The 12,953-nt window shown below is 46.7% G+C and overlaps 1 protein-coding gene across 1 annotated transcript in view; it reads left to right on the top strand.

Annotated features, from left to right (window-relative positions):
• Positions 1 to 12,598, top strand: part of LOC148111769 (uncharacterized) — a 332,684-nt gene extending 320,086 nt beyond the window's left edge. The window contains exon 5 of the mRNA XM_087879751.1: positions 9,763 to 12,598. Within this exon, the coding sequence (XP_087735877.1) occupies positions 9,763 to 10,125 (363 nt within the window). The 3' untranslated portion in view covers positions 10,126 to 12,598. The remainder of the gene's footprint in view (positions 1 to 9,762) is intronic.
• Positions 12,599 to 12,953: the final 355 nt, after the last annotated feature.

Below are 12,953 nucleotides of genomic sequence, written 5' to 3'. Positions count from 1 at the left end.
GCGTGGGTCCAACCATAATGTTTCTTCGTCATTCTCTGACAGCTCGGAAACACCTGGCTCCTGGCCAATCTCTTCCCCTTCGGGAGACACCTGAGGCATTGCCAGAGAGGAGGGGCCTGGAGAGGAAGGCCTGGCCATCTCCTCTCCTTCATGTTCAGAGCCTTCTTCCTCCGATAAGATAGGCTCGGAGGACGGAGCCACAACATGCCAATAGCTTAATAATCCAGAGTTTGTTTCAGAGAACAGAAATCACTGACAAGTGACTTATAAGCTTGGCAGAATTCATAATCCAGAAATTGTGCTTATTTTGAGCAACTTGCAAAGTGAGAATTCCTTCCCTGAGCAGAATGTCCTAGAAATCCTTTTATCACATTATTGTTGACTGAGTTCTTTTCTGAGGCTCATGAAGGGCTTGGCCTACGCGCCGTCTCTGGGCAGCCTTGAATTTGGGAAGAGAAGAGACGTTCCTTCTCTATAAACCTCTCTGGTCGATTCCCTACTTTACCTCTCACAGTTCCTCATCACAGAGCAAAAGCTCTCCCAACCACAATGATCCAGGAATAGAAATAATAATTTTAGATATAAAGAATTGCTCTCTCTCCTTTGCTCTCTGTAGGGATTAGTATCCTGAACTCGGGACGTTGGTTCCTCTGGATAACTTTGAACATCAGCTCACGGATGTCCTACACACCAAGCCTCCTCCCCTCATCTCCCCCCCTCCTCCTGCAAGAACCATCCTTGAGAAAAGGCCTAGAGCAGAGGAGGAGGAGACTGAGGCAAAGTCTAAGGAAGGAAGTGAATTCACAGCAAGTTAAATGGAGTGTGTGAATTGTAAGCTTCATCGCTAATTTAAAATGACACATAAGCCCTTTTAACATGGTTGTCTACACAATGCATTTTTTCCCCATCTTAACCAAGGCACTTTATCTGGTATGTGAGAATCAATGTTCTACGTGCACCAATGCCAGCAAATGTCTGTAGGAGGCGAAGAAACCAATCACTCAAGCTGCCCATTTAGCACAAAAGGCAAAGCTCTTTGGATGTAGGTTGCATTCTGTTCAGGGAAGCGCCACTCATTAACGTAGCTCTGGGTGAACTTCCCATCGCATTCCCTTTGGGTTGCCCTGCTGTTTTGTGTTTTCTTCCATCATCCCAGGTGAGCTCCCTCCATTATTTCTGCTTAGGTGAGGCACCTTTTCCTGACACCATGTTGTTAGATGGTGCCAAGTTTAAGGACAGAAAGAGAGAGCGAAATTTTCTCCTAGAATTTTGAACTTGATTGAATTACCAGCAGGGTTGATCTCCTCTTGGGACAGGCAGCACTGCAGCACTGGCTTTAGGCCAGGCAGAGGGAGGGCTGGATCCTGTGTCAGAGCAGCCCTCAACTGCAGCCCTTGGACAGGGATCAGGCAGGGATCTCGTCCACAGCTGCCCAGTTGAGAATCCAACATTCCTGAACCACTGACAGATGGACATCCAGACTCATACAAGGCCTCCCGCCCCTCCCAGGACAGCCTGCTCTGCTAGTCGCCATCAGAATGACCGACAGCAGTCAAACTCAGGCCTGGGACCCTGGGCATGGCCCTGGAAGACTAAAGGAATTTATTAAAAGAAAAAAATATTAAATTTATTAAAAGTGAAAGTTTAATTGGATTTTATTACCTTTCCTGCCAGTTATATAAAGTTGAATCTGGTTTTCCCATTGACTTTTCTTGTAGGAAGGTCACAAAAGGTAACGAGACCCTGGAACACTGCCGTCATAAAAAGGAATCAGTTTATAAGCATCTGAATTTTGATCATGTGACATTAGTGTGAAAAAGAGCCACACGTCACTCTTTTCAGTGCCATTGTAACTTTGAACAGTCACTAAATGAAGTGCTGTAAATTGATTACTAACGATCAGGTTATTCTCCCATGTTGATTCGTTGATAGTTATAAAGACTTCCGGTCTCCCAGAAACTTTCCATACTCCAGTCACTGATATGGTTTTACTCTTGTGTGAAGCATTTGATGTCTATACAGAGAACCTCTCCTATCGAAGCTCTTTCCACACTCCAGGCATTAATGTGGTTTTTCTCCTGTGTGGATTCTTTGATGTTTATAAAAGTTTCCACTGTGATTGAATGTGTTTTCATACATGAGGACTTCATCTGGTTCCTCTAATGAATGGATTCTTTGATGCCTATTAAGGCTTCTCTTGTATCTAAAATTCTCTCCACATTCCAGGCATTTATATGGTTCCTCCCTTGAATGGATCCTTTGATGTTTATGAAGGCTGCTGCTTTGACTGAATCTCTTTCCACACTCCAGGCATTTATGAGGTTTTTCTCCTGTGTGGATTCTTTGATGTGTATAAAGGTGGCTCCTATGACTGAAGCTCTTTCCACATTCCAGGCATTTATGAGGTTTTTCTCCTGTGTGGATTTTTTGATGTCTATAGAGGGTGCTCCTACGACCAAAGCTCTCTTTGGTCTCCAGGGGAAGCCACGCCGGGACAGGGCAGGGCTGCTCCGCGGGGCCCGCTCTCCTCCTCCTCCTCCTCCTGGGCGGCGCCTCTTTCCTGCATCCGCCGCCATCCTCCGTCCTCCTTCAGGGGAGAGAGAGAAGAGGGTCACGGCTGCCTCCCCTTCCCCTCAGAGGAGACCCAGGCCCAGCTCCCCCTCGTGCGGACCCGAAAGAGACCCTCCCAGCATCCCCTGCGCCAAACCTGCATCATTTGTCACAGATCGAAGCAGCTTCCCTCGTTGCCCGTTTTGTTCCCGGAAGTGGAGGCTTCGCGCCCTTTTTCCTCCACTAGTTCCGCTTTTTCCTTCGGGGGATCCGCCCCTCGGAGTCCTCCTGCCAATCGCCAACCTCCCCAGAGCGACCAATCGGCGTCCGCCTTCCTTCAATCAGGCCCACGGCGCCTGCGCCCTGCCGAGGGGGTTGCTGGTCCTGCGCGAAGGTGAGGCGGGGGGGGGGGCAGGTCTCCCTTTGATCTTTGGGGTCCGGTGTTCTCCCCCTCCCCCCATCCAGGCAGGTGGAGGTTGGGGGGCCCTTCTGGGGCTCTGACTTTCCCTCCCCTCCCCCAACCGGCGTCTCTCCCTAGACAAGGCGGGGGGAGTGGAAATGGGGGGGGGCACCCAGGCAGGCGGGGCTGAAGGGGCTCCTGGGGGTCTCCAGGCTTAGAGACCGAGGAGGCTCCTCCCTGCAGCTCCTGACCCCCCTTTCCCGCCTCCCCCCCCAGGACCCCTTTGCAAATCTGCAGGGGGCTAAATCCCCCCAGGACCCCCCCCCCCATTAATATGTGGACCCCCTCAGCCTCTGCTGAGCCCCTGAGGTCGAAGCCTCCAGGAAGGCCCACCTTTCCCCCCCCCATTGCAGCCCCCCCAGCTCTGCCCCCCTCCCCTTAAATGCCCCATAGCTGGAGGACCCCCACCGCCTTGGGTTGGTGGGGGGGCTTTTCCTATTTAAATCCTGGGCCCCAAAGGCTGGAGGGGGTCCTGGCCCTGCTCCTCTCTTGCACTGCAGCTTCTCCTGGGCTGGGAGGGGATCCTGATTGAGCAACTCCATAAGTTTTTAAACTTTTATGCCCCCCCCTCCCTCTGGCCAAGAGCAACTTTTTAAGATATGACATCATTTTAATGTTCTTGTTTTACCTGGGGAAAGGTGATGCTGGAGCCCAGTGAGGTCCTCAAGCGGTTTTTAGGTGCACGAAAGACCTCAGGTGATCTGATGCCGGAGGTGTTTTTAGAGGTTTGTAGGAAGTTCCCTTGTCAGCTAACAGAATAAGAACAACCGAGTGGGAAGGGGCCTCGGAGGTCCTCTAGTCTGTCCCCCTGCTCAAGCAGGAGAGCTTATCCAAAAAGTGCTTTTTCAAGAGGCAACTTCGTTTTCTTTGACTTTCCTTGAAGATGTTTCACTTCTCATCCAAGAAGCTTCTTCAGTTCTTCACCACCAAAGAAGCTTCTTGGATGAGAAGCGAAACGCCTTCAAAGGAAATCCAGCTGCCTCTTGAAAAAGCTCCTTTGGGACAACCCTGACCTGGATGATGGAGAAGCTCCAGAGACCTTCAGGAGGCCTGATAGTGGGAATATGCTGCCTTTGGAGGATCTGGGCTGCTCTTTATTGGCTTTTTATGTTATTTTTCTACTCTTATTAAAGCACGTGTAGTTGTATAAATGTCATACTTACATACATTCCCCACAATTGAAATAAGGTATTCAATTCTGGGGGTCCGAGAAGCTGAAGACTGGGGGCAAGGGGGGTGGTGGCCAGTTGAGGGGGGCAACAGCTTCTCCTTTATCATTCTCTGCCCCTGTTTTCAGGCCATGAGCCTTGACTCTGGGGCCAGAAGTACGGAAGCAATTGGGAAGACTGGCTTGCAAAGGCCTCAAATGCTCCTGGCAGCTGTTCACATGTAAGGAGGGCTCGCATGAAAGGCACCGTGGCTCTTGGCGGGACAGAGGCCCACGAGTGGAAGTGGTGGAGGGCTCCGTCTCTGTAGCAGAAGGGAGAGTAGCCCCCGGTGCCATCCTTGCAGCCGGCAAATACAAATACCAGAGACATTACAGAGGCCTAATAACAGAATGTGTTTGTTACAGGAGATACATAAAGGCATAATATATGTGATTCAAATGCAAAGGCATATATGTATTACAGGAACCTCATGGTTACAGAATCTGGTATACCAGTATATCATATTCTAGTATTCTTTATTATATCCTTATTATTTTTTCCCTTCAAAGCTATGCAATATTTTGTTTTGGTAGAACTCGTTCAAGGGAGACAGGATTTTGTCCTGGATTGCTATATTGCTTTGAAATTCAGAAAAAGATGCCTCACCTAAGCAGAAATAATGGAGGGAGTTCACTTGGGATGATGGAAAAAAGCACAAAACAACATGGCAACATAAGGGGTGTGATGGGAAGTTTATTCAGAGCTACATTAATGAGTGGAGCTTCCGTGTCATCATATTCAACATGTATCATCATTTTCTTAGTACATGTTTATCTTTCCTCTTACATTTAAATTTAATGTATTGCAACATATTTCGCCCATATTTCTTATTTTTACATTGCCTATTGTCTATATTCAGTCTCTATCCATTGATAAAATTGCTCCCATATGTTGTAACACTCTGATTCTTCCTTCCCACTAATTGCTAATATTAATCTACTCATTTCTGCACATTCTAATATTTTCTTAATTAGCTCTCCCTTTGTAGGAATTTTTTCTGCTTCCCAATTTTGTGCAAATACCATTCTTGCTGCCTTTATTACATGTATAATCAAATATGTATTTTCTCTACTAAATTTATCCCGTAAGATACCCAACAGGAACAGCTCTGGTTTACGATCAATGTGTTGCTGTATCATTTTCTCTAGCCATATGCGAATTTTTGCCCAATAATTTCTCGCTTCTCGACATGTCCACCATATGTGATAGTACGATCCCGATGTCTGGTGGCATTTCCAACATTAAGCTGATTTATCTTTGAACATTTTTGCCAATCTATATCCGGTGACATGTGCCATCTATAAAACATGTCACCGGAAAGATTGGCAAAAATGTTTAAAGATAAACTTTGTTTAAATTTTTAAATAAATGTTGTACCAAGATGTTACACTGATTGATTAATGATGAATTGTTTGTTTAAAAATAAAAATATTTTTTTTCTCAAAAAAAAAAAGAAGAGTGGAGCTTCCCTTGACAGAGGCAGTCTACATCCAAAAATCTGCCTTTTGTGCCAAAATATGAGAACTGGGCAGCTTGAGTGATTGGTTTGGTCGCCTCCTTCACACATTTGCCTGGCACTGGTGGGTGTGGAAAAGGCGGAGCAGGTGAGCCTTGGGAGGAGGCCAAGGGAGGCCTGCCATCTCTGGGGGAATTCTGAGGGCTTCATGACCTCACCCATGCAGGCTCAACTGCCAGTTACTGTCAGTTATCAGAGTGAAGGTGCCTTCCAAGAGGTGGGTTGGTTTCTGAAGGGCTCCTGGACTCTGGGAAATCTTCCCTCTATTTGCAGCCAATTTACCAGAGTTGTATTGCAAGGGGGAAAATGCCCATTTGGCCTCTTACCTGCCTGGGTGCCCCTCCAACCTCCCCCCCCCACCTTGCCTAGGGAGGGAGCCTGGATGGGGGGGGAGTCCCAGTCCCAGAAGGGCCCCTCAACCTGCCTCGTTTTCTATTACTTTTATTTATTGGTTGATCGTTTTAAATCATGTCTTAGTCTCCAAACTTCCAAAGGAAGGAACAGAGAGAAAAGAGAGACAAAGAGACAAGAAAGAAAGAGAAAGAAAGAAAGAAAGAAAGAAAAAGTAAGAAAGAGGAAGAGAGGGAGGGAGAGAGAGAGAGAAAGAAGAGGACGGAAGCACCACAAACCCTGACAGCAGACTTGGCTTCAGAAGACACTTTGAAACAGCCCAGCAATCTAGGGGTGGAAGGGATCTCGGAGGTTATCTGGTCCAACCCCCTGCTGCAGCAGGAAACCTGACATCTCTGGATTATTTTGGTGCCTCTAACAGAGAGGAAAATTGCCAGAAAGGAGAAGGACAAGGCTGCCATGCAGAGGAAGGCAGAGATAGTCCTGGACTTATGACCACAATTGAGCCCAAAATTATGGTGGCTAAGCAAGAGCGTTGTTAAGTGAGTTTCACCACATTTTACTCCATCCATGACATTCCCTGGACTAACAGTGAGTGACGTGCATCAAGTTGGCCATGCCCACCCGGTCACATGACCACCAAGCCACGCCCACCAAGCTACACCCACAGAACCCGTAGGGAAAATGTTTGGATTTCATCCCTGAATGGGAGAGTCGGTCTGGGACCGTGGGGTTATCGGGGTCTCCCTTCTCAATAGGGACCTGGTCTGCAGTTGAGGACAGTTCTGGGCGGCAGCAAAGAGACCAGACTAGAAAGGGGATTGAAAACAGACTGGAGACCTTGGCGTTTCTTGAGAGGTTTTCCAAACTTTCTGAGACGTTCAAAAGGCAAAAGAATCAGGAGTTGGGGAGCACCTATTTATGAAAAGGCAGATGCTTTCAGGAGCTGCAGCATGCAACCCAACTCCTGATTTTTTTTAGGAGGGGGGACCATAGAATTTCTCTTCAAAAGGCCGGAGTTTTGAAAGTACCACACAAGTAGGGGAACCAGGAGAAAAGATCCAAGCCAATTGCCCAGGGAAACGGCAACAAACTTTGTCTAATTCCACAGCTGCTGATTAACTTAGGACCTGGTTATTGACGGGACCGCCTGCTGCCACCAGTAGCCTCCCACTGGCCGGTACGCTCCCATAGAGAGGGGCTCCTCCGGGTGCCGTCGGCCAAACAATGTCGACTGGCGGCCCCCAGGGGGAGAGCCTTCTCTGTGGGGGCACCCACTATCTGGAACGAGCTCCCCCCGGAGATTTGGAGGATCCCGGACCTACACATCTTCCGCCACGCTCTCAAGACCTTTTTATTCTACCAGGCTGGCCTGGCCTAATTCTCCCCTTTTTCCTTTTTAAAATGTAAATTTTAATCGGTTTTAAATTATTGGGGTGTTTTAAATTTGTCTACGGCCAAATTGTTTAATTCGGTTTTATTCTGCTTTTAAATTTTGTATTTATGTGTTTTAACTTGTGACTGTTCACCGCCCTGAGTCCTTCGGGAGTAGGGCGGTATATAAATTAAATAAAACGAACATAAACAAACATTAAATTGAGGAATAAATTCCAAACCAACAGTCCACGATAAGCAAACAAATAAAAAAAACCCCTCCTCTCTACCTTCAAGGAAACCAGATTAAAAGAGGGCCAGAATCTGCCTAAAAACTTTTATTGTTTTGCCTGAAAATCCTTCAATGGGTTACTAAAAGAGAGGGCTCGCTGCAAATATATTACTTTTGGGATGGCCGCAATAGCTCTAGAGGTAGCCCGCATTTAACCATTTCTTATGGCAGTCCTGAATGAAGGGACAACCGGTCCTTGAAGTTATGGGCATTGCCAATGCCCTTGTGGCCAAGGAAGGAAAATTCCCTTTCTGCCCTTTTCCGCCATCTTGCTGCCCTGGCATCATGGTGCGCATGAATGTTCTGGCAGATGCCCTTCAAAGCATGAAGAATGCAGAGAAAGGGGAAAGTTCTCATCAGGCCCTGCTCCAAAATAATTGTCCGCTTCTTCACCGTGATGACGAAACACGGCTCCAGAGGTGAATTGGAGATAATTGATGACCACAGAGCTGGCAAAATTGTTGTGAGTTCCCTTTCTGCTGCCATGTTGTTTTGGGTTTTGTTCCATCCTCCCAGGTGAGCTCCCTCCGTTATTTCTCCTTAGGTGCAGACCCCTTTTTCTGACTCCCAAACTATTGGTAGATGGGGCCAAGTTTAAAGGCAGAGAGAGGGAGAAATTCTCTCCTCGGATTTTGAACTTCAGGCATCGTTTCTCAGACAGCAATCCAGACATAAAACGAAATCCTGTCTCCCTTGAAGAAGTTCTTCCAAAATCAAATCCTGCAGAGTTTAATGATGCTGAACCTCCAAGGCACATGACCCTCTTTTGCCCAAGTTCCAAGTGTTGAGGGATCCAGCAGTTAAAGGGACCCAGAAAGAAACCAAATTGGATCTTATCAAAATTGCCTGATTCCCTATTTCCTTTTTCCAACCATAATGTGTTGGAATGAGAGGAAATTCACATGCAGGAACCATTGGCAGGAAATTCTCACCCTTACGTCCTCTTTAACTGGAGCTGGTCTGCTTTTGGGCAGGAATTCAGAATTCTTATATCCAGGAACAAGAATTTTCCTGCATCAAATAGAGGCCATGTAGATGCTTCTTAAAAACACACCTGAGTGAGTCACACATAGCGAGTTTATTTATTTATTGGGAATTATTATTTCTACAAAGAAGGCGGAGAAGACATGCAGCAAAATGAAGGGGAATATTTGGAGCTGAGGGTTGAACTGAGGGGTCTCTGGAGCTCTCTGAGCCCCCTCCCTTCTAGCCATGAGGAAGGAAGCTACTTTGGGCAATGAAACGTCTGCAAGAAGAGAAGCCCCGAGGAGCCCCCCCCCCACTTCCAGCACAGCTTCCTCCTCTCTTCCCCCAACAACAACCCTGCGAGGTGGGCTGGACTGAAAAGGGAGCTTGAACTCAGGGTCTCTTCTTTCTCCCCTCCCAGCCTTCATCCATGGCTCCCCTTCAGAGGTTGCTACTAGGCCACAGCCCCAGAAGAGCCCCTGACCTCCCCCTCCCTCAATACAGAGGGTGCGGGGGGGGGGGAGAGCGGACCCCAAAGTTCAAGGGAAGCCCCGCCCCACCTCCCCGGGGGAACCATAACAACCGTGGGCACCGCGCAGGCGCAATCCAGGTGATTGAAGAAACAAAGACGCTGATTGGTCGCTCTGGAGACGGTGACGATTGGCAGGAGGATTCCTTGGGGCGGGCCCTCCAAAGGAACAAACGGAACTTTTGGAGGAAAAAGGGCATGAAGCCTTCACTTCCGGAACTAAAACGGGCAATGAGGAAGCTGCCTGAATCGGCGACAGAGAAGCCAGGATGATGCAGGCTGGGCGCAGGGGATGCTGGGAGTTGAAGTCCGGGAGGGTCTCTCCGGAGAAGGCAGGTCTGGGAGCCCGAGGCCTAATCTTGAGGGCGGGGAGGGAGACGGGAGGCTGGGAAGGAGGCCGTGTCAGCCTGGAGAATGCCCGGGAGGCCCGTGGGAGGCGGGGGGGGGGCTTCGGCCTGGGCCTCCCCTGCGGGAAAAGGGACGCAGCCATGACCCTCTTCTCTCTCATCCCTGCAGGAGGACGGAGGATGGCGGCAGATGCAGGAAAGAGGCACCGCCCGAGAGGAGGAGGAGGAGAGCGGGCCCCACGGAGCAGCCCTGCCTGGTCCTGGCACGGCTTCCCTGGGAGACGGCGGGGAAAGGCCGGGGGCTCCGAGGCTGCAGGATGGAGGAGCCCAGGGGGAGCCCAGGAAAGGCGGCTTCCTGGAGGGCTATGCAGGGAGGAGGAAACGGGCGGAGACCCCGAGACGGGCCTGGAGGGCGGAGGCTCCTTCGGAAGACCCCAAAAGTCTCAAAGGATCCAGGAGGGAGGAAAGAAATATCAGTGCCCGGAATGTGGAAAAACCTTCAAAACAAACGGAAATCTTGAAAACCATTTAAAAATCCACACAGCAGAGAAACCATTTAAATGCCCGGAATGTGAAAAATCCTTCAAAAGAATCGACCATCTTCAAAGGCATCTTAGCATCCACTCAGGAGAAAAACCTCACAAGTGCCTGGAGTGTGGAAAGAGCTTCAATCAGAGGAGCAGCCTTTATACACATCAAAGGATCCATTGGGGAGAGAAGCCTTATAATTGCCTGCAGTGTGGAAAGAACTTTCTTCATACCAGCAACCTTTTTAGACATCAAAGGATCCATTTGATAGAGAAACCGAAGAAATGCCTGGAGGGCGGAGGCTCCTTCGGAAGACCCCGGAATCCCCAAGGGATCCTGGAGGGAGGAAGGAAATATCAGTGCCCGGAATGTGGGAAAACCTTCAAACGTAATGGACAGCTTCAGAGCCACCTAAGGATCCATTCAGGAGAAAAGAAATACAAATGCCCAGAATGTGAAAAATCCTTCAAAAGAAATGACCATCTTCAAAGGCATCTAAGGATCCACTCAGGAGAAAAACCTCATAAATGCTTGGAGTGTGGAAAGAGCTTCAGTCAAAGGGGAAACCTTTATTCACATCAAAGACTCCATTTAGAAATCAGGTACCAATGCTGGCAATGTGAAAAATCCTTCAAAACAATTCAAATCCTTGAAAAACATGTAAGAATCCACTCATTAGAGAAACCATTTAAATGCCTGGAGTGTGGAAAGACCTTCGATCATTGGAGCAACTTTGATAGACATGAACAAATCCATTCAGAAGAAAAAAAATACGAATGCCCGGAATGTACAAAATCCTTTAAAAGAAACAGCCATCTTCAAAGGCATCTAATAATCCACTCAGGAGAAAAATCTCACAAATGCCTGGAGTGTGGAAGGAGCTTCAGTCAGAGGAGCAGCCTTTATAGACATCAAAGAGTCCATTTACAAGAAGAGTATGAATGTGGGGAATGTAAAAAATCCTTCAAAACAATTCAAATCCTTGAAAAACATCTAAGAATCCACAAGCCGAATATATGCCTGGAGTGTGGAAAGAGCTTCAGTCAAAGGGGAAGTCTTGATAGCCATCAAAGAATCCACACAGGAGAAAAACCCTACAAATGCCTGGAGTGTGGAAAGAGCTTCAGTAATGGTTCAAACTTCTGTCGACATCAAAGAGTCCACACAGGAGAAAAACCACATAAATGCCTGGAATGTGGAAAGTGTTTCAGTACGAGAGGAGCTCTGTATGGACATAAAATGATTCACACAGGAGAAAAACCGCATAAATGTCTGCAGTGTGGAAAGAGCTTCAGTCAGAAAGGAACCCTTGACGGACATCAAAGAATCCACTCAGGAGAAAAACCCTACAAATGCCTGGAGTGTGGAAAGAGCTTTATTGAGCGTAGTAGCCTCCGTCGACACCAAAGTGTCCACACAGGAGAAAAACCACATAAATGCCTCGAATGTGGAAACTGTTTCAGTTGGAGAGGACATCTTAAGAGACATCAAAGAATCCACTCATGGGAGAAACCATATAAATGTCTGGAGTGTGGAAAAAGCTTCGGTCAGAGAGGAAAACTTTCACTCCATCAAAAAATCCATTCCGGAGAAAAACCACATTAATACCTGGAGTGTGGAAAGAGCTATACTCAGCGTAGGGGCCTCCATCGATTCACGCGGGAGAAAAATTATAAACATGAGTGTGAAAAGCCTTCAGTCCCAGAGTGTATCTCAGGAATTGAATTGAATTGCGCATTAAATCTGGCCAAGTGTGAATAGGCACACTAGGAATTTGTCTTAAGCTCTCAGTGTACATACAAAGCAACAGAATAATGATATTCATGATAATTATAATAATTCCAATTGAGAGTCGAATAAAGTAGATATTAAGAATGGTAAATAATAACTGCCAAATAAGGGACTTTCCCAGGCTGAATAATAAAGGACTTTTTCAATTGTACATATGAGATGTTTCAACTGGCTGAAATTGAACCTTTTCACAACAGACTTTCCTGACTCATGATGCCATTTCCCATCTGGACGTTCTTTTAATGCAAGGCTCATTATTGTAATATGGGATGTTAATTTCCATGTCTCTGATGTAGCTGTAACTGAGCAAGGTGATTTCTTCCAGGGTGGATTTGATTTAAATCAGGTTGATTTAAATCACGATTTAATTTATTATACAAATCACTAGCAAAAAGGCCCATGGTTACTGTGAAATTGTGTGAATGTATCAATACAGTGCATGTTATCTCAGTTTGCAGAACTTGGATTCATTGAATGAGTTTCCCAGAAATTTAAATATTGCAGAAAATACCCCTTCATGCTTCATAACTAAGCTCCATTTCATGCTGAATAAACTAAATTGTTAATACATCTAAAATATAGAACGATCTTTAGATAGATTTTTACATCAAAAGCATTTTATTGAAATGAATTTGCTAAAAATAAAAAACCCGATTTCAATAAAAAAATCTATTTTTTAAAAAAAATTAAATTGATTTCTATCCACTGATTTCTTCTAAGCAATCAACTGTTGTTTTGTACTTTTTCTACTGTCTGGAGTATAAAATGAAACCTGATTCTTTGTCCTGGATTCCTTCTTTTCATTGAGGGAAATCTCTTTGTTACAATACTCTTAATAAGTTGCCTTTAAATGCTCATCCCATTCAGAGCCTAATTGGAGCAAGTGTGCTGTGGCTGAATCTAGGACTCATTTGGCCTTCATTGTTGGGGGTTGTTAAAGAGCTTCTCCCTGCCATTGTTTGATATAATTATGTGGATTTCCCAAATGTGGGGACCTATTAAGACCATCTCCAAGCATCTGAAGCTCTCAGTTGGATTCCC

The sequence above is a fragment of the Pantherophis guttatus genome, chromosome 16 (genome assembly GCF_059756535.1).
Source record: "Pantherophis guttatus breed Tessera chromosome 16, ASM5975653v1, whole genome shotgun sequence".
Classification (NCBI taxonomy): domain Eukaryota; kingdom Metazoa; phylum Chordata; class Lepidosauria; order Squamata; family Colubridae; genus Pantherophis; species Pantherophis guttatus.
The sequence above is the reverse complement of the archived record's forward strand: the minus strand, read 5'-3'. Positions and strand labels throughout refer to the sequence as shown.